The sequence below is a fragment of the Danio rerio genome, chromosome 15 (assembly GCF_052040795.2).
Source record: "Danio rerio strain M-AB ecotype USA chromosome 15, GRCz13ab, whole genome shotgun sequence".
NCBI lineage: Eukaryota > Metazoa > Chordata > Actinopteri > Cypriniformes > Danionidae > Danio > Danio rerio.
The window spans coordinates 44,718,191-44,740,000 of record NC_141035.1 but is presented as its reverse complement, the minus strand read 5'-3'; the positions used below and the strand labels follow the sequence as shown (position 1 = coordinate 44,740,000).

The 21,810-nt window shown below is 34.6% G+C and overlaps 1 protein-coding gene across 2 annotated transcripts in view; it reads left to right on the top strand.

Annotated features, from left to right (window-relative positions):
- epha4l (eph receptor A4, like) overlaps nt 1–21,810 on the top strand; it is an 87,900-nt gene that overhangs the window by 63,271 nt on the left and 2,819 nt on the right. For both annotated transcript variants that reach the window (XR_015509894.1, XM_087284613.1), the window contains exons 11-16: nt 1,777–1,962; nt 9,171–9,232; nt 11,008–11,217; nt 12,608–12,757; nt 18,235–18,428; nt 21,566–21,727. Coding sequence is in view for 1 of the 2 variants with exons in the window: in XM_087284613.1 (XP_087140739.1) it covers nt 1,777–1,962; nt 9,171–9,232; nt 11,008–11,217; nt 12,608–12,757; nt 18,235–18,428; nt 21,566–21,727 (964 nt within the window). In the remaining variant the exon portion in view is untranslated. The remainder of the gene's footprint in view (nt 1–1,776; nt 1,963–9,170; nt 9,233–11,007; nt 11,218–12,607; nt 12,758–18,234; nt 18,429–21,565; nt 21,728–21,810) is intronic.

Below are 21,810 nucleotides of genomic sequence, written 5' to 3'. Positions count from 1 at the left end.
GTTTAAAACTTTAAGTCACAATTTGCCAGGGGTACATTTTTTTGGCTAATATATCTGCTATCGGCCTCCAAATTCAAAAACTTATCGGTTAAAAATCCCATATCGGTACATCTATACTTAAAATAAATGCAAACTTTCAAACTTTAAAGCGTCTTTTAACTTTCATCAATGAGGAAAATGTATATATATTTACAGTGAAGCCCAAATGTTTTAATACCCCTGGCAAATTCTGACTTAAAGTTTTTGTTAAAATGTAAATAATGCTAAGAAATTTTTTTTTCTGCTATGAATCCTGTACATAGTCTTATTATCTTTTGGGAGAAACCTTTCCAGCAAGTTCCAGTCAAAAACTTGCTGGTTGAATAAAAGTAACCTGTAGTATGAATAATTTTGGGCATGACTAAATATTTATTGACTAATGTATCTGCCATCTGCCTCCAAATCTAAAGAGTTATAAAACACTTTCAAACTTAAAAACATCTTTTAACTTTCAGACTAAGCTCTTTCAAAGCCAACCATAATGTCTTCAACAAACATTTACAAATACACTGTAAAAAATATTTGTTAATTAACATAAGACAAATATGTTTATTTACGATGGTGAATTGCATTGTTGGATGTTGATCTCTCCTCTGTCCATTTATGATGTTGAAAAATTCAACTCGGCAGTTTTACAGAGTGACTTTTATTGACGTTTTAGTAGTTTGTGACGAGATGTTGTTAAAAAAATAATATATAGAGATCCAAGTTTTCTATATATTGGCATCTGGCTGAGATCAAGACCTTTTATTATGTTTGGCTAGCTAAAGCAATCTAAAGTGATCTACTCCAGGGAGGAGGTAGAAATTAGGGGCCGTGTGATTTACTTCCAGAAGAAAGTTGAAATTGCGGGGCACGCAACTAGAGCTGTAAAGCTTAACGTTTAGATTTTAGATGAAAAATTTAATCCGTTGGAGACATCTAATAGATTAATAGGTACTGAAAAAGTCCACAGAGGAGGGGTGATTACCAGAGTGGGGAAGTCTGCTGTTTTCATCTGTTTTTATATTATTTGTTTCTATTTTATTTATTTATTTATTCCGGTTTATGTAAAGCACTTTGAATTGCCACTGTGTGAATTTCATTCATTCATTTTCTTTTGCGGCTTAGTCCCTTTAATAATCTGGGGTCGCCACAGTGGAATGAACCGCCAACTTATCCAGCATATGTTTTACACAGTGGATGCCCTTCCAGCTGCAACCCATCACTGGGAAACATCCATACACACTCATTCACACACATGCACTACGGACAATTTCAGCCTACCCAATTCACCTGTACAGCATGTCTTTGGACTGTGGGGGAAACCGGAGCACCCAGAGGAAATCCATACGAACGCAGGGAGTACATGCAAACTCCACACAGAAACACCAACCGACCCAGCCAAGGCTCGAATCAGCGACCTTCTTGCTGTGAGGCGACAGAACTACCTACTGCGCCACTGCGTCACCTGTGTATGAAATGTGCTATATAAATTAACTTGCATTGTCCTGCCTATTTAGTTTGTAAAATAACAGAAAATGTACTGCCAGTTTATTACTAGGTTTTTGTACCGTAATTTACAACACCAACTCAACACAATGTCACTTCAAACTAATAAAAATGTCAATAAAAATCAAAATTTCAAACTTTTCAACATCAAAAGCTTTCGTAGGAAAGACCAATGTCCTACAATGCAATTCAAAAGCATAAATAAGTGAAAATATGCATGTAAAAGTGTGTTTGGTGTGTGAACAGGTGAGTTTGGCGAGGTGTGCAGTGGCCGTCTGAAGCTGGCAGGAAAAAGAGAGATCTGTGTGGCTATAAAGACGCTGAAGGCGGGGTTTACGGAGCAGCAGAGGCTGGACTTCCTGAGTGAGGCAAGTGTGATTGGCCAGTTTGACCATCCCAACATCATTCACCTGGAGGGCGTCGTCACTAAATGTAAGTCTGATGCTGTATCTGAAATCACTACCACTCATTCACTATTCTCTACATTTTTCAATTCAATTCAAGTGTATTTGTATAGCGCTATTCACAATAATTATTGTTTCAAAGCAGCTTTACGAAAGGTGCACATTATTGCATTACAATCAATTTAGAGAAGTTAATGTCATTAGTTACCATAACTTTATTAGTTACTAATAACTTGTAACTAATAGCTAACATTAGTCCACTAATATAGTCCACTTGAAGGAGTGAATGGAAACAAGTGAGTGCATTGATAGGATGCCGTTTTATTTGTGTTTTGCTGGTTGTCGTTTAATGTCCGTCATGTATACAAACATTACATTATTTTAAACTTCATTTTAACTTTATTTACACCGATATGATTATTCTTTAAGTGTTAAATTATTTACAATCCAGTTATTTATGAGTACTTTGTCATTTTTAGGATCATTCAGAATGAGTAAATAATTAATACTATTGAACAAATGAACATGTATACATCCTATTTTCAGGCATAAAGTAATACTATTGCTACTCTATATAATAATAAATGCTTTATTGACGCAAATTGCTACTGTTTTGGGAGCTCATCTTAAGTTAGGACTATTTATGCTTTGTAAATCCATTATAAATAATAATTAAAGGCTCTATTATATATACAGAAAAAAGAGAATGAATGATTGAGTGATTCAGAACAAAACATATTCATTCCAGGATACTCAAATGAACCTGTACAATTTTATCAAACTCGAACACAGACAAATATAAATCCGATCAGAGTAACGCTAACCTATTTGGCTAATGAGATGTGGATAAAGGCTAAATTATAGTTAAGCTTGACAAAAGAGAGCGATAGAGATGTATTGTGTTGTATTTTTAAGCTATAATGTCAAAGAACAGCTAATACATGAACATATGACAGTTGAGCTGTGGGATTTGACATGATTCAGCAGTCTACACGTGTTTGTTGAAACATTCTTTATATTTCACAATGAACAGGATAAATTAACAAAAGATACCTCATGCCTCTTTGGAGTTTGGCTGAATGAATGTATAATCTGTAAATCTTACATTTTGCATCCTGACGCACATGTCTGGTTGCTATGTATTGCACAGTAAACAATCTGCAGTTGCGTTTTCAAAATTCCCACATACTTAGTAAGTTAAATACAAGCTATAAAACTACAAAGGGAGGGAAACTATCATTGTTTTCTCACTAAAAAACATTGTTGCTGATCAAATGCAGCCTGAGGCATGCATATGATCTCAGAGCCACATATGAGTGTGTGTTCTCTTGATGAGCTCGTCAGGTCCGGATGAACGACCTAAAGTAGACATACATGCAAATACAAAGGGCATGGCCTGTGAGTTTCATGACAGTTTGTTTTGTCCTCTTATTGACTTGTACACTGGGGTTTTACACTCGTAGAATTTACATGATAACAAGTAAACAGTGGTGTCTGAGGCTCATGGTATGTCCATTTCCATTTACCGATCGCTTATTATTCTACTATGCCAGTTGATATACCCATATTTTTATTATAGGGCACCTTTAAATAACATTAACAAAGATGAATTTATACTGCAATAAATGTATTTCCAATTGTTTGTTTGTGTAAGTAAATACATTAACTAATGGACCATCATTTCAAAGCGTTGCATTAAGTTTAATTAAAAGTTCAACTAATAATTAAATGCATAGTTAATGCTTAGAAATGACAAACGAACAATTTGCTGATGCCTAATAAATTATTCATAGTGTGCAGTTCATAATAATCAGAATAAAGTGTCTCCAAAAATGGAAATGGCATTTTCAAAACATACTTAATCTGTATTTATGCCTTAAGAACGTCTCCTTTTTTTGCAGCGTGGCTGATAAAATTCTCTTAGTTCATGAAAAATCCTCCAAAGAGTCATTTCACGCTATAACAGCCTGCTTTCAAGAATTAGAGCGCAGAGCGCTGCCCAGTCAGAAATCTGGATATTAAGAAGGCCCTGAAGAAACAGGCTGCTGATGGAGCTTGTAGTTTTCCTTTTGATGTGCTAATGGTCGTGTGTGTTTATGTATGCATGTCCAGCGTATCTGTGTGTTTGCTTGCTGAGCATGTCTTGACAAAAACTGCTGTGTGATAGGCACATACGCACACACACAGAGAGAGAGAAAGAGAGAGAGAGAGTGATCTTGTGGTCTCCAGATGGAGTGGGTCGCTCGGGAGGGTTAATGCGAGCTAAAAAGCACAGCAGACTCATTAATCACGTCGTCAGACCTAAATGTGTTTGGGGGTTCGAGTGTCACCCTATATCTCTAACCTACAGACGCAACTGCTGCTGACTGTGTGTGAGAGAAAGAGAAATCTACACTCCACGCAATGTATTTAGCATGTTTATGGAGGAAAAAAAACACTAGAAAGTGATGAGTAAAATTTTACGTAGTTTATTTCGTAAGATTCCTTTTATAACAAACAACACAAAATGTTTTAAGATGTTCAAAAATTGTATATTTCTGGGTTAAATTGTGATCATTGATATAAGTGTTTTAATAGTAGTCATTTTGTAAATATTTATTTGTGTGTACATATATCAACATTTATTTATTTACTTTTACAAACAGTGTTCAGCATAAATGAGTACACCCCTTTTAATAACTAATCTTTTAATACTCCCCCCTCTCTCTTTTAAATTCATATTTTTTATGGGATGCTATTCAGTAAGATGTTTGTGTATATGCATTAGATTAGTCCGCACCAAACCCAATACTGTAATTGCGAACAAAATAACGTAAGATCACAGTGGAAAGATAAGTTCACCCTAATAAATGTGTTTGAGGAAAAGTAATAAATAACATGAAAACAAAAAAGGAAAAATCTACAGAATCGTAAGAAATAAATTACTTTTAGCTGAGGTTTTGTGGTGTCTGAATGTTATTCTTCAGTTTTATTTTTATTATTACTTTTATTACAACATTTTATTTTTAAAATTTATTGTCTGTTTCCAAAGATGTTAGCTGGCCACACTCGTATCTTAATGATTATAATTGTTAAAATGCTTTAAAATACAATGTCTATATTCATTGATGGATGGATGGAAAGTGGATAGTCAGGTGTATAGATGGATGGATAGTCAGATATATGAATGGACAGATAGATGGATAGACAGATCGGTAGATAGATGAATTGACCAGTATATATGGATTGACGGATGGATGAATGAATGGACAGATAGACGGATAGACGAACAGTTAGATATGTAGATGGATGGATGGATGGATAGTAGACATATAGATGTATGGATAGTCGGATGGATGGATGGATGGATGGATGGATGGATGGATGGATGGATGGATGGATGGATAGACATGTATATGGATAGAAAGATCAATATATAGATGGATTGACAGATATATAGATGGATGGATGGATGGATAGAAATATAGATGGAAGGATGGATGGATAGACAGAAAGATAGATGGATGGATGGATGGATTGGTGGATGGATTGCTAGATAGACTGATGGATGGATGGATTGCTAGAAAGACAGATAAATATATAGATAGATAGATAAGATGAATAGATGGATAGACAGGGATGGATGGATGGATGGATGTATTTATGGATTGACTGATATAGATAGAGTGACAGATGGATGTATGGATGGATAGACAAAAAGATGGATAGATGGATAATTGGATGGATGGATTGCTAGATAGACAGAGATATATAGATAGATAAGATAGATGGATGGATAGTCAGATATATGGATGGAAGGATGGATGGACAGATAGATGGATTGACAGATTTTTAGATGGAGTGACGGATGGATGGATTGCTAGATAGACAGATATATAGATAAGATGGATGGATGGATGGATGGATGGATAGTCAGATATGGATGGATGGATGGTCAGATAGATAGATAGATAGATAGATAGATAGATAGATAGATAGATAGATTGATAGATAGATAGATAGATAGTATATACAGTACATACTAGTATATACAGTACAGATGTATACACACACCATATACTGTATTTTACTTTTCCTTTCGACTGTACGTGCTGATAGAAATTGAATGTTTGAGCAGCAGGTGGCATCTTAATCATTAATTTATGTTTCCGTATTAAATTAAAATGGTTGAAGACAATATCTCAACAGGTTGCTATCAGTCAGCACTGTCAACATTTAATTTAATTTTAGCTCATAAATGTCCCAGTGAAACTATAAAGCTGTCTTAAGCCTCCTGCATTGTTACAGCAGAGCTAATGGAGTTGAATGCCTCATTTGCATAATGTAAATGAGTATGAAGTGAATCTAAATATGTAAATAGGGGTGGTGTGGGATAGCCGGGCCTCTCAGTATCTCTCATCAATGATTCAACAGCATTTCGATACAGTTATTATCTTCTTTCAAGCACAAGCTTTTTATTTAAGCAAGGAAATTTTCACTGTATGTCTGATAATATTTTTTCTTTTGGAGAAAGTCTTATTTGTTTTATATCGGCTAGAATAAAAGCAGCTTTTAATTTTTTAAAAAACCATTTTAAGGTCAAAATTATTAGCCTCCCTAAAGAAATTTTTTTTTTCGATTGTCTACAGAACAAATCACTGTTATATAATGACTTGCCTAATTATCCTAACTTGCTTAATTAGCCTAGTTAAGCCTTTAAATGTCACTTTTAGCTAAATACTAGTATCTTGAAAAAAATATAGTGAAATATTATGTACTGTCATCATGGCAAAGATAAACGAAATCAGCTATTAGGGGCTAATAATTCTTACTTTGTGTTGATAAAGATCATTGTCACTTAGAGTTCACTGTCAAACGTAAACACACATGTTGGCACACACAAACAGCCAGAAGTCAACGAACACCTCATTTGCATTCTAATAGGGTGGGTGGAGAGGGGGCGGGGCTGGGAAACTCTGACTGCGAAGGGGGCGGTGTCAAAGGTCAGCTGTGCTCCTCAGGCCCTCTGGAGGAGCTGTCAGTCAAAGTCGCCTCAAGGTCAGCAGAAAGGCCAGTCCAACAAAGATGGCCGACAATGCGTCTGGTCGAGCTTTATTTAACGCACTTCCTCTATAGGACAAGAGCATTGGCTGGGTGTCAATCATCCTGGTTGATTTCTCTTTGAATAAATTATGTTCGGAGCCCAATGTTTACAATGTTGGTCGACTTTGAGTTTTGTGAGAAGATACGATGTCACATGTGCCCAGTGCAAACTCTAATATTCAAATACTGTCAGATTGAACATATTTCTGAATTATTAGCCCTCCTGTATGTTTTTCCCTAATTTCTGTTTAATGGAAAGAAGATTTTTTTCAACACATTTTTAAACTTAATAGTTTTAATAACTGATTTTTAATAACTGATTTTATTATGATGACAGTAAACAATATTTGACAAGATATTTTTCAAGATACTAGTACTCAGCTTAGTGAAATTTAAAGTCTTAACTGGGTTAATTAGATAAGTTAGGGTAATTAGCCAAGTCACTGTATAACCATGGCTTGTTTTGTACATGGTTTGTGTTTGACAATTGAGAAAAATCTTGCTTAAGGGGGCTAATAATTTTGACCTTAAAATGATTTAAAAATTAAAAACTGATTTTATTCTGACCGAAATAAAACAAGTACAATAAGACTTTCTCCAGAACAAAAAATATTATAGGAAATACTGTGAATATTTATTTCTAGGGCTGGGCGATTTGGCCTTAAATCAAAATCTTGATTAATTAAACATTTTAACTCTATTACGATAAATAAACGATTTTTTAATTTATTTATTTTATGTTTTTGCCCTTGTAGTTCACGGACAAGTTTTGTAGAGTAAAACGAAGAGTTCAGATGCAAAACCCTCTAAATCCGTCAGACCTCTTCTCTTGTAAATGAGCATTTTCTATCAGGCTCGGTTCAGAAGTTTCATTTTATATGTAATAATAATGATTATTAGTAGGCCCACACGGAATCTGCGCGGGCAGAATTCCGCAGATTTTCCGCAGAATTCCGCAGATTTCTGGAGATTTTTAGCCCATTATTAATTCTGTTTATTTACTTGAGTAAATGTGTAAATCTGAATTTATTTAGTTTTTTTTCAGTAATTTATTACTTTTTATATATTATATTAAGGTTTTAGTTATGATACTCCGCTGGATACTCCCGAAATAATTCCACAGAAATCCGCAGATTTTTTTATCAAAATTCTCAGCAGAAATAGCAAAAAACATCCGCAGATTCCGTCTGGCCCTAGTTATTAGCTAGTAAATAAAATAGCTTTTTTTTTTTTTTTCAAAAAATGTCTTTAGACAATTCTTTGTTTTTTTTTAACAAGGTAGATTTACTTTTGCGTCAAAACCAACTAAATCCACTTGTGCTTTTTTTCCCCAAAAAACCTCTAAATTCACAGATTGGGACAAGACAGTGTAATTAGTTGAAAAATCACTAAAGATGCCATTAGAAATTATTTTACCAAACATAAATTACATTACACAAATCATCTAAAATTAAAAATACAGAAATCTGTCAAGTCAGTGGCAGTTCATTCCGCTGTGGTAACCCCTGGTAAACCATTGAAAAAGCAGAAGGAAACTTAATGAAATCTGTCAAGTAAGTGCATTAATCAATAACATTAGAATTGACATTAATACATTTTACAATGTCATTTCTGATATTTGGGATTTAGATTTAATGTAAGTAGAGCAATGTAAACATTGCAAACATTGTAAGCTAAGCTTGGTAGTTTGAAATAGTGTAGTGTAAAACATTATGAAGCATCAATATCTGTGCATTGTTCATTAATATAAAAGCTTATCAGGCGTTTAATATCTGAATAATATCTGAATGACGATTTCAATCAATTGATTAAACGGCCAGCCCTAATTCTTTTGTCTGTTAAACATCATTTGAGAAAGTTCATAGGAGGGCGAATAATTTTGCCTACATTTAATCATCGTTTATCCAAAGTGATTCATCCTAATGAGACAATAGTTAAAGTTTAAGTTTATAAAATTTATAGAGCACTTTCAAAACAGCTATGGTGGACCAAAGTGCTGTACATAAAATGCTAAATAAAACAATAAAAGGTAAACAATAGTGTAGACGTGCATTGAAATTATGCTTGTTCAGGTTAGATTTGTTGCAATTTTCTCACAGAAACATAATCTGTCAATATAAACTGATTTCATTTGGTCTTTCTTTGTGTTTGCAGGCAAACCAGTTATGATTATCACTGAATACATGGAGAACGGCTCACTGGACATGTTTCTCAGAGTAAGATTTTTATGTCATTCTGTTATTACCTGTCAAAAATGTGTGTTTATATATATATATATTTTTTTTTTTAAATGTAAGAGTTTTAGTGACTTTCAAATATTACAATTTGCTGTTCAAGAGAGATTTCCTAATATTTTCACAACTGGAAATCTTCACAATTTTACTGATTAAGTTTTTGCCAAAACTTGGAAACACTACCTTAAAAAATGTGTAAAGCAGGGTAAAAAAACAACATAATTTTATTTGGCAATGATACATTACATACATTCAAACAGCGACAGTAAAGACATCTTAAAATGTAACATTAGATTTCTATTTTAAAAAAATTGTTAATGAAATAAATAAACTTTTTTCATCAAATAAGAATCCTGAAAAAATGAAAAGGAAGCAGGACGATCGTTTTTAACATTAATATGAAAAAATCTGAAATCTTTTTTGAGAATCAAATCAGCATGCTAGAATTATTTCTAAGAGTCACGTGTGGTCAAGATGTTGAAGATATTGTAAAATATATTCAGGGACATTTATTGCTTTCATAACTTGAATGTTTCCTTCATTCTGGATGCATTCTTATAGGCAGTGAATGTGTTAGCAGTTTTAAAACATGCTGTTGATTTGTTTGCTTTTTAAATGGGTATTGGAAACTTTTACTAATTAATGTTTATGCTGAAACTGTAATACACCGCCATTCAAAAACATATGACATTAAGTAAAAAGAAAAAACATTACTTTTATTCGTCAAGAATAAATTAAATTGATTTAAAAAGTTACAGTAAAGACATCTTAAAATGTTATTTTAAATCATTCTGAAATATTAATAAATAATCCAAAGAAAAGGTTTTTTTACAAAAAATAAGCAGCGCAACTGTTTTTAACATTAGTAAAAAAAACTACTTTTATTTTGAGAATCATATCAGCATATTAGAATAATTTTTAAGAGAGAGTGGTTATTGTAAAAAAAAAAGAATTATTGTTTTATTCTGGATGCTCTCTAACAGGCAATGAATGCATCCTCAAATATTTTGTTTTACGTGGTTTTGATTTGTTTTTTTGTTTTTTTGTTTTTTATTGATTTTGGGAAGTTTTACTGATTAATGTTTCTGCTGAAACTATGATATACCGCCATTCAAAATGTATGTAATTAAGCAAGATTAAAAAAAAACATTACTTTTATTCCTCAATAATAAATTAAATTGATTTAAAAAGTTACAGTAAGGACATCTGAAAATGCCATATTATATTATTTAATGTTATGGTATGTTATTTAAATTATTTTGAAACTTTAATGATCCAGAGAAAAAGTTTTTCACACAAAAAATTAAGCAGAACAACTGTTTTCAACATTAACAAAAAAAATATATATGTTATTTTGAGAATCAAATCAGCATATTGGACTGATTTCTAAGAGTCGTGTGTAGTTATGATGCTGAAATTATTATAAAATATATTCAGGGACATTTATTGGTTTTTTTAGTGGCTCATTCTGGATGCATTCTAATAGGCGATGAATGCATTAACAATCTTAACATGTATTTTAATTCGGTTTTTTGTCTTGCATGTTTTTCTGAAGAGTTCTTAGTGGTTATGATGCTCAAAATATATAGCCAATGAATGTGTTTTGTTTGTTTGTTAGTTTTTTTTATAATTGTGACAATTTGTAAAGTCAGCTTTCACATCATTTACAATAAATATCACACATTACTACTCTCAGTACAACTTTAATTCTTTTTAAGGTGTCAGTATTCAGGTTTGACATGTTTTTCTCCTTTCAGAAGAACGATGGCCGCTTTACCGTCATTCAGCTGGTGGGCATCCTGAGAGGAATCGCCTCCGGTATGAAATATCTCTCCGACATGAGTTATGTCCACAGGGATCTGGCAGCACGAAACATACTAGTGAACAGCAACCTGGTGTGCAAAGTCTCTGATTTTGGCATGTCCAGAGTGCTTGAAGACGAACCAGAAGGAGCCTATACCACCAGGGTAAGAGTGTGTCTATGTGTTTACATTTATTTATTTATAATCATACATGAAATGCTTGAATCTGATTGGCTGTTGAACATTTTTAGATGAACACAGAGCTAATGTAGTTCCAGACAGGCTTTTACCACTTTACATTTGAATGATATCAGTTATTCTACCTATTCACATTGGGCTGTCCCTCTGTGTTTCTGTGTTTAAGTCTGTTTTAAATCTATTTTCTCTGACTTTTATCCAAGTGTGCCGCAAGCCTGCGTTTGAGTGAAGGTCTCGGCCGTTAGATCGCCCCCTGGGGGCTGGCTGCAGTACAAGTCATAAAGCCCGCCTCCTCCGTGTTAATGAAGGAGACTTGAGCCCAAATAAAAAAAATTATTACACTTGCAATAAAATGTCCCGAAAGATGGTTCTGGTCCATTAAGGCACTGGTTATTGTGCTGAAATAGGTGCAGATCTTCATTTTTGTAACAGTTTGTTTTTAGCAGTAATTTAATGCTGGGCGTGTCATCGTGATTGACAGCTGTGATTGACAGTTTCTCAAAGCAGCGCGTCTGAGCTTCAGCAGGAGACTGAAGTAGACTGAAGTGTTATTATTCGATTTCTGTGTTATTTTACCATGACAAAATGAGTTCAGCAGCAAACTATAGTTTCTGACATACATGATCCTGGTGGAACACTGTTTATTCGCTGAGGTCAGGACTTTTTTCGGGCTTTATTAGTTTGCTGATACACGCCTAGCCACCCAGATGACAAAATACACTCGGACCAGTTCGGCTAGATTCTCGCCTGCCGGAGACTCACCCTTCAGAGCTTAGACTGACTACCTCTGCTGGACCTACTCCGGATGCCTGGAGTCAATCGAGCCAGATGCGGCGGCCGAGCGAGCCGGCGCTGCCGCATGCGAGCCGGAATCAGCCTGCGACGCCGCGAGTAGGATATGTGCGCTGCGGCCCGGAGCTGCCGCGATTGAATATAAAAAACCCTCATATTTGTTAACGTTATTACATCCATCTGTGTTGATATGACAGCAAACGCATGCTGAGAAGTTCGGGGGGCGTGGTTGATTTTACATAAAGCATTTGGTTGGAAGCTCGACTCCGCTCATTTTCGCGGCTCCTCCTCTGGCTCCATCAGACAGTCCTTCTGCGCATGTCAAGGCTCCAATTTCAGCAGTCTTTTGCGACAGTTTGTGCCCGTCAAGCAGGCGTTTTGCCCTCAAGGCGTTCAATGGGAAAAGGGGCTGTCGCGTCGTCCATATTTTTTACAGTCATTGCTTTTATCACTCATTGATTACTGTTTTCATTGCTTTTCAAACCTATCATCAGTTATTCCTTATAGAATTTATTATATGTTAATTTTTCACCTCATAGAACTGTTTAATTGTGCTCAATCACAGGGAGGGAAGATTCCAATTCGCTGGACGGCTCCAGAAGCCATCACATACAGAAAATTCACCTCAGCTAGTGATGTGTGGAGTTACGGCATCGTCATGTGGGAAGTGATGTCATACGGTGAAAGACCATACTGGGATATGAGCAACCAGGATGTAAGTGGTTCTCTACATCAACTCCACTTAACCTGTTTAATCCCGCCAGTCATGATTATTATCATTTCTAGTAATCAATTATGATTATTTCTGGAAGCTAAGGCCCTGTCCACATGAACATTTTTAAACATTTCTTTCTACACTGTTTGGCCATTTGTCCACAAGAAAACGCAGAATCAGGTGACTGAAATCAAAACTTCATGAGAAGTTTGCATCATGACATTAGCGTGTGCACTGTTTTCTCCTTTCTGATTGGCCAACAAGGCTTTATTCTAAGGCTTTTATTATCTCCTGTTGATTCAGCATGCTCTTGACAGTTTTCGCATTTTCATGTGGATGGAGATTTTTTAAACTAAGGCAGGAAAAACACCTATACTGTTTATAAAACAGAAAAAAAATAACTATTACTGAAATAAAATAGGGCGAGGCAGTGGCGCAGTAGGTAGTGCTGTCGCCTCACAACAAGAAGGTCGCTGGTTCGAACCTCGGCTCAGGTGGCGTTTCTGTGTGGAGTTTGCATGTTCTCCCTGCCTTCACGTGGGTTTCCTCTGGGTGCTCCGGTTTCCCCCACAGTCCAATGACATGCGGTACAGGTGAATTGGGTAGGCTAAATTGTCTGTAGTGTATGAGTGTGTGTGAATGTGTGTGTGGATGTTTCCCAGAGATGGGTTGCGGCTGGAAGGGCATCAGCTGTGTAAAAACTTGCTGGATAAGTTGGTTCATTCCGCTGTGGCAAACCCGGATTAATAAAGGAACTAAGCCGACAACAAAATGAATGAATGAATGAATGAATGAAATAAAATAAATAGTTTTGATTAAAATATATCAATGTCAAATCATCCAATCAAATGTAAAGACCATTTTGAGGGATGTAAAGAATAATGATCCCAGCAGGAACAGGACGTCAACGTGACGTAAGATTGACGTTGTACCTCAAAGTTGTGGGACATTGTATTTTGGGTGGAAATGAAGATCGGGTGACATCAGAATCCAACGTCAGACTGACATCAGTGTCCAATGCCGGACAGACTTTGCATTTTTGTTACTTTCCAATGCAACCTTAAAGAGCCCCTATTATGGGTTTTTGAAAATGGCCTTCCATGCAATGTGTAAGTGAATGAAAACATCCAACTGAGGTTTAAATCTAAACGTGCACCTTGTTTAAAACTATTAATTCTTTGGCGAAAAAGTCAACTCGGAGTCAAATAAGCAGATAGAGTTGGGTTCGGATCTTTAGTTTGATCGCATCCACATCGATACAGTCGCAACAGACTGGGTCATCGGTCCAATCAGCCCAGATTAGCTTCGCGCTAAGGAGGGATTTGGGAGCAAATGAATCGCTGGACGATTTATATGGGAGTTACTGGGATAAATAGTTAATATAAATTCATGTTATAAATGCATATATAAAAATAAATGCATATATATATATATATATATATATATATATATATATATATATATATATATATATATAAATGCATGACAATGAAAGTGCTTTTTGACCTTTATTTATTTTATTTTATTTATTTATTTATTTATTTATTTATTAGCCTGTTGTTGAAGACCCCTAAAACCAAAATATGACCTTTATTAATGCAAAATAGAGGCTCTTTAAAAACAACCCAATACCAACATCTAATGATGTTACAGCTTGACGTTGTTTGGACGTTACCACTATGATGTCTTTCAGATGAATTTTGGTTGCCATACGTGATGAATAAATGTCAGTAATTGACATCAATGTGACGTTGGTTTAAGATGTTGGCTTGATGCTGGATTTTGGTCACTTACCAACGCAACCTAAAAACAACCAAATATCAACATCTTTTGACGTCGTTATTGGACGTTAACAGAACAGACATTGAATCGTGTGCCTACTGGCATGGTCCTAAGATATTTCCTGTTATACATTTTTAATTTCCATAGCTTCAAACAATCCAAAAAGGTCGACATTTTGATCAATTATACAATGACAGCTGTTTTAACATTACATAATGACATAATCAAACATATTCTCAGTTGAAAACTAAAGAATTGCAATACAGTTCTGATTATTTGGTTTCCCTCTGGTCATTATTTGTAAGTATATGTATAAAACCTTATTTAACCAACAGGATTCAACAATAGTATCTGGATGCAGACTTGGATTTGCAAGCTGAGATTGCATTTCTCAGAGATATGTCAGACCATGGGCGTAAATCTGATTTAACAGTAGGGGGGGACAATAAATATAAAATTTCTTTCGAGCATTTTTTTGAAGGGGACACAAATAATACAGCCGAGTTGTACTAATAAAGATATGTCCCCGCAGTTAAAAATAGTTTCATCATTATTATTATAGCATGGAGACTACGTGAAGTTTTTATCAGGTTCAAAGATTAAGCATTTTTTTCTTAAAAACTACTTATTGCATTGTTTGTTGTGTTGTTTACAGTCAACAGACTGACTCCTGAAGCAGAATAAATGCAGGAAAAGACATTTTCCATACTCATAATAACTAGTTTACATTACACTTAAATTGACCGATCATGTTGTAAATAGGTGACACTGTGAAGTTCATCTGCTAAACAGCCACAACTCCAAAAACATTTTAAAACACCCTTACCTGACACTGTACATCTGACTGACCCTGCTCTGCCTGTTCCTCAATCATTTCTTTCTCCTTTGCCTGTGATTGATATTGTGACATTAGTATTTTCATAAACACTCATTCTTAAAGTCAAATTGCTTAATATGTGAACTTTTTGTACTTGGCGTTTAGCTGCACTGAAAAATGATCTTATGTCCATTTTCTCTGCCATTTTATCCAATGCATGACACTGCCAGGCAAGTTTATTTACACTGTAGCACATTTTATACACAATGGCAATTCAAAGTACTTTACATAAAGAATGTAAAACTATCATAAAAATAATCACAACAATAAAAACAAGGACATTTTTATTTCAAATTATTTGAGTCACTTATGAACAGAATAGAAACTGATTATACAAAAATACAGTGGGGTTAGACTGGACATAGCAAAGTGCTCATTTAGCAAATACACAGCTAAACAATATGCTAATTGTGGTCGTTAATGTTACGTTAACATTATGCCAAGTCGTCACAAATAAAACAATGCATGGGAAACGGCTTTGGGCGTTGCAACAAGCTAACGCTAACTTGATAATTCCTTTTTACCGCTAATACAGCAGATTCATGGACAATTACGTCGGTAATCAGCATTTTTGCTGCAAATAATTTATGAACGAGTCCTTATTAACTACGCTGAAGAGACACGCTTTATTTAAGTTGGATAAAATCCCCTACTTACTTGCTGAAATTTACTTAGCCGCAGCCGCACACCTGACGTGTGCTTGTGTGTGAATAGGTGAGAAGAGCTGGGGAAAGCATGCAGTGGACCGAACCACTCTAAGAAAGGGGAGGGGGAACTCAACTGTTTCTAAATGCATTTAAATAATGATGAATGCAGTTTTCTTTCTACTTAGTAAATTATTTTAGGTATATATACATATATTTTTCACAATTGAGAGGTTTTTTTAAATAATAATTTTTTTTGGGGGGGAAGGGCAACCCTCGGATGGGAGGGGACATGCCCCCCCTGTCCCCCCCGGGATTTACCCCCGTGTGTCAGACACAATACACTCAATGAAGCTTGTGATGCCACTGTGAGGGGTGGGGTTAGGTGTGCACATTAAAAAGCATTGCTAGCTGGTAGCTAGCTCTCTGCAACTCTCACATGATTGCCCACTGAAGCTAAGCAGGGCTGCACCTGGTCAGTACCTGGATGGAAAGCTTCTGTAGGTTGCTGCTCGAAGAAGTGTTAGTGAGACCTGCAGGGGGCACTACACCTGTGGTCTGTGTGGGTCCTAACGCCCCAGTATACTGATGTGGAACAGTGAGCGATGTTTTTGTGGCGCAATATGGCTGCCGTCGTGTCATCCAAACAGATGCTGCACACTGGGGGAGATTCCACCCAAAAATCTGTAAAGCATTTTAAGTATCTAGACAAGTGCTTTATAAATGTAAGGAGTTATTATTGCATGCACTGAGTCTGCATCCAGACCCCTCTTGGTGGGTGTGAAAAAGTGTTTTTTTGACATGTGCTCAAGGAGGAAAGCAAGTTTCCCTGTAAAATAATTATTTGCTGTCCAAAGTGAATGCCAAAACAAGTGCAAAAAAATGTAAAAAAAAATAAATAAAATAAAATAATTAATTAAACACACTGTAAGGCTTGAATTTTACGCTGCTATTCTGAACCAATAATCGGAAACAGAAAGCAGTTGAAGGATGGCGTGTTAAAATCCATTATTTATCTGACTCCATTGTAATTAATCTGACTCCATTAAAGTTATCATCGTTGATAAAGAGAAATAATCTCTACATCTTAAAGCAGGCAAAGTTGTTTATTAAGTTACATGTTTAAATATACAGACAGTAGAATGACACAAACTAGCATACTGTATAAAGAAATTAGCTGTAACATATGCACTGCTGAGCAACAAAGACAGTGAAACTGCCGTTGTTAGCATATGAGGCTACGCACTGGTGTGCGGGAGATGCAGAGTAAAAGCCATTCTCCCAGATCAACAGTTACCTTTCCCTATTATACCCTGAGCAAAGCATTGTCAAACATGAGTGAAAACCAACCCCCAAAACCAGCTGAACATGAGAGCAAAGTTGAAGAGATGAAGTGGGGAAGAAGTACATTAACATACTCTCCTCAGGCCATGACCCAACAATAGTAAATATATTATAGATTGAAATACAATTAATCAATGTCTCTGTTGATTTCATCACTACAACACTGAAGTCATGAATTGTCAAATGACACCCAACATGACAAAGATATCTGAAGGAAGAACACAAGTAGATGAATTGTGTATGGTGAAGAGCACATGGTTACTGTAAGCAAATGGCAGAGATGTGTATTGGAGCTTTGAGGAACTCTGCCTCACCTGGAGGACCCATCCCATGCTTGGAATAACTCAGTAGTCCTTCATTAGCACAGAAGGAAAAGTATATAATATTTTCTCAGCTTACAACACAATCATAATAAAATAAACCTATGCTGCAGAAGCAGATTTATAAACTGTAAAGCAATACATAGCAATGTATAGTACATTTAAAGTGGATCAAAATTGGGTGTTGTTCAATAGTTTTAGACAATTTTCATTCACTTCAAATGTTCACTACGGTAGACTATGTACATTTGTATGTGCAAGGGTGAAATATTGAAGAGGGGGCATGCAGTTTGTGTTAGGGAGGTCTCAGGATTAAATACATGTACTAAAATGACCAGAAAAAATAATGTATGCTTGTCATGTCTACAGTTTTAGCATTCTCATGGTACACTATTTAATGCATGCAGGGTATTAATACTTTGCTTTATCGTGGCATTGTGTGCTCTGCCAAATGAGCTGAATGCAGTAATTCAGAAAGACCCGTCATTTATTTCCTTCCATGTCTCCTAGGTGATCAAGGCAATAGAGGAAGGCTACCGGTTGCCGCCGCCCATGGAGTGTCCGCTGGCTCTGCATCAGCTCATGCTGGAGTGCTGGATGAGGGAACGCGCCGACAGGCCCAAATTCAGCCAGATCGTCAACATGCTGGACAAACTCATACGCAATCCTGCCACGCTCAAGAGGACGGCGGGAGACGCCAGCAGGTGCGCATCCACACAAACAGAAGGGGAGGTTTAGAGGAGATTTTGGCTTAAATTGTGTTTCACATATGTAGATGATAATTTAATAGCTACAGTATTTTGTTCTTTTAATTAGCAGTTGGTTGTGGGTTTTTTTTAATTCTTCAGAGGATAATTTTAGAAAGTAAGCTACCTTTAATTGGTGTAATCTGTAGCCCTAAAGGTTACCGAATGCAGTTTTTTTTTTTTACACTTTTCCTCAATTAGTTTAGTGCATTAAAAATTATACAAATTATGCATTAAATTGGTTAAAATTTGCTGAAATATATTATTCAAAATATTTAAATGTTGTTTTGAAGCGTCAATATTTATGTATTATGGTTTCACAAAAATATTAAGTAGTTTCTAATTGTTTTTTAGCTCAACATAATATTTCAATGATTTCTTAAAGACCAGAATTCAGCTTTGTATCACAATAAATACAAATTAAAATCCATTCAAATTACCCTTTGAATATATTTTAATATGATTATTTATAATGATACTAAGAGACGATATTAGAAAGAAAGCTACTTTTAACTAATATGTAGCACTAAAGGTTACAGAATGCTGTTATTTACATTTTTTTTACTGAATTAATTTTTGTATTTATCTTTTTATATTTGTATTTATTTTTAAAAAGTATATTCTAATATATATTTTGAATATTTATCAACTATACATTAAATAGGTTAAATTATTCCCTGTTAAATAAATTATTCAAAATATATTTAAATGTTCTTTTGAAACATTAATATTTCTGTAATATGGTTTCACAAAAATACTGTTACTAAATGCAGTTTCTTATGGAATCAGTTTAGTCTCAAAAGAAATTCACGCAAAAGACACGATGTACACGTGCGTAGCCAAATTCATGTGCATAAAATCAAATGCAGGTGCGTAAAATATTTATTTATATTCACAAAAAAATTTCATGTGCACAAAATAAAAATACATTTTCATAAAATACGTTTCACAAATGCAAAACACGATTTGCAAATGTATAAGAGTGTACAAAAAGTTTTGAATGTTTAAAACTTGCGAGTTCATCCTGAATGAGAATGTGCAAATCCTCTTTCATGTACGACTCCCCCTGGATACGTGTGTGCGTGTAATTTTGAGACTTTCCTGCCAGAGTCAGCGCAAGTCGTACCTTTCAGCCAATCAGATGAGAGCTGTAGTCAATGACACCAACTCTGCGCTTCATTTGCGCAGACTGTTTCTCTCCAGCATGGCGAACGGAGAAAACAGCAGTCGGAGTTGCACTTTTTTTGATTTATATAATTATTTGTCCAAAGCCTCACTTTTTTTATCCATTATTTTGCCGCATCTCCACTCTTCTTATTTATTTTCTCGCAGCCTCATGAGCAGAATGTAGCCTGCAGAATGATGAATTGTGAAATCGTGTTTTGCATTTGTGAAACGTATTTTATGAAAATTTATTTTTATTTTGTGCACGTGAAAATTTTTTGTGAATATAAATAAATATTTATGCACGTGGATTTGGCTACGCATGTGTACATCGTGTCTTTTGCGTGAATTATTATTGAGTCTAATCTGTCTCCATAGTTTCTAACTTTTTTTTTTTTTTTAACTCATTTTAATATTTCATTATTTTCTCAAAGACCAAAATTCAGTTTTGTATCACAATAAAATACCATTTAAGGCCCATTAACACCAGGACACTTTTTGCATGCGTATTTTGTTAATGTTTAATTCCTTGTGACTTAATAAAGTGCGCCAATGTGCTTGTGCACACTAACGTGCAAGACGCTAAGAATAAAAATGTCACTTTTTAAGAAACGCCTCATGCTCGTTTTTTGTTTTGTAATTCAAATTATCCTTATAGATATTAGACATTAGAATATATTTGAATATGATTATTTAAAATGAAAATAAGAGAGGATATTTTTAAAAAGGATTCTACTTTAAATTTTTGTAATCTGTATGCGTAAGGTTACAGAATGATTAGTTTTACTTAATGTATATTTGATTTTTTTTAATATAAATTTATAAATATTTTTATAAATTTGCAAAAATAAAATATTCAAATATATATTTGAATGTTCTTTTGAAACTTATAATGAAATACACATACATATGTATATCTTTAGATATTTATGTTTTATAGTTTCATCAAAAAAATTAAGCAATACGACTTTTTAATTGTATTTTTAGCATCAGACTAATATTTCATTGATTTCTGAAAGACCTGCCTATGAAAACTGTCGTAATGTAATGCAGGTAATCCAGCTTTAAATAATAGCAAATAAAATACTTATATAAACAAAAAACTATTGTTTGAATATTTTTGATTTTGATTATTAAAAATGATAACAAGGTTTTGTAATATTATTTTTACAGTATAAAAAGTTGCATAAAAGCTTATTCTGTGTGCAGAAATCTTGCTATTTTTTTTCAATGGTTAATTGTGTTCTTGAAACAAATCTAATATATGTCTTTGATTAGCACAAAACGCAAAAAAATATAGTTTAATTTTATCCAGTTTCTCTACAAAGTTTAATTGGATTTTACTGTTGTTTCAGAAATCATGTTTATATGTTTATAATCTTTAACACACGTATGTGAGTGTGTATATATATATATTTTTTTATTTTTTTTTATTTTTAGCAAATATTTTCAAAATGATCTTTGACAGAGCAAGGAACTTTTCACAGTATGTCTGATAATATTTTTTCTTCTGGAGAAAGTCTTATTTGTTTTATTTTGGCTAAAATAAAAGCAGTTTTTATTTTTTTTTTAATCATTTTAAGGATTTCATTAGCCCTCTTAAGCGATATTTTTTGATAGTCTACAGAACAAACCACTGTTATACAATGACTTGCCTAATTACCCTAACCTTGTTAAGCCATAAAAATGTCACCTTAAGCTGAATACTAGTATCTTGAAAAATATCCACTAAAATATTACCTCCTGTCATCATGAAAAAGATAAAAGAAATCAATTATTAGAAATTATTTATTGTTTAAAAATGTTGAAAATTTCTTCTTTGCATAATCAGAAATTGCGGAATAAAATATACAAGGGAGCTAATAATTTTGACTAACTGTATGTTAACAAGTTTTACACTGTATTAAAGTACTTTTTCATGTTGACCTTAGGGCACACCCCTCAACAATTAACCACGCCCCCTCAGAATGCTCTGCCCCTTCTTTGGCTTCAGTGGACGATTGGCTGAAACTCATTGGACTAGAGCAATACAGAGAAAACTTCCACACCGCAGGCTACAGCAGCATAGAGAGTGTAATACCCATGAATCACGAGTGAGCATCACATTACACAACAACAACACACCTGTAATCACACACCCCCAACATGCTTCAAAATGACCACAAAACACCCATAT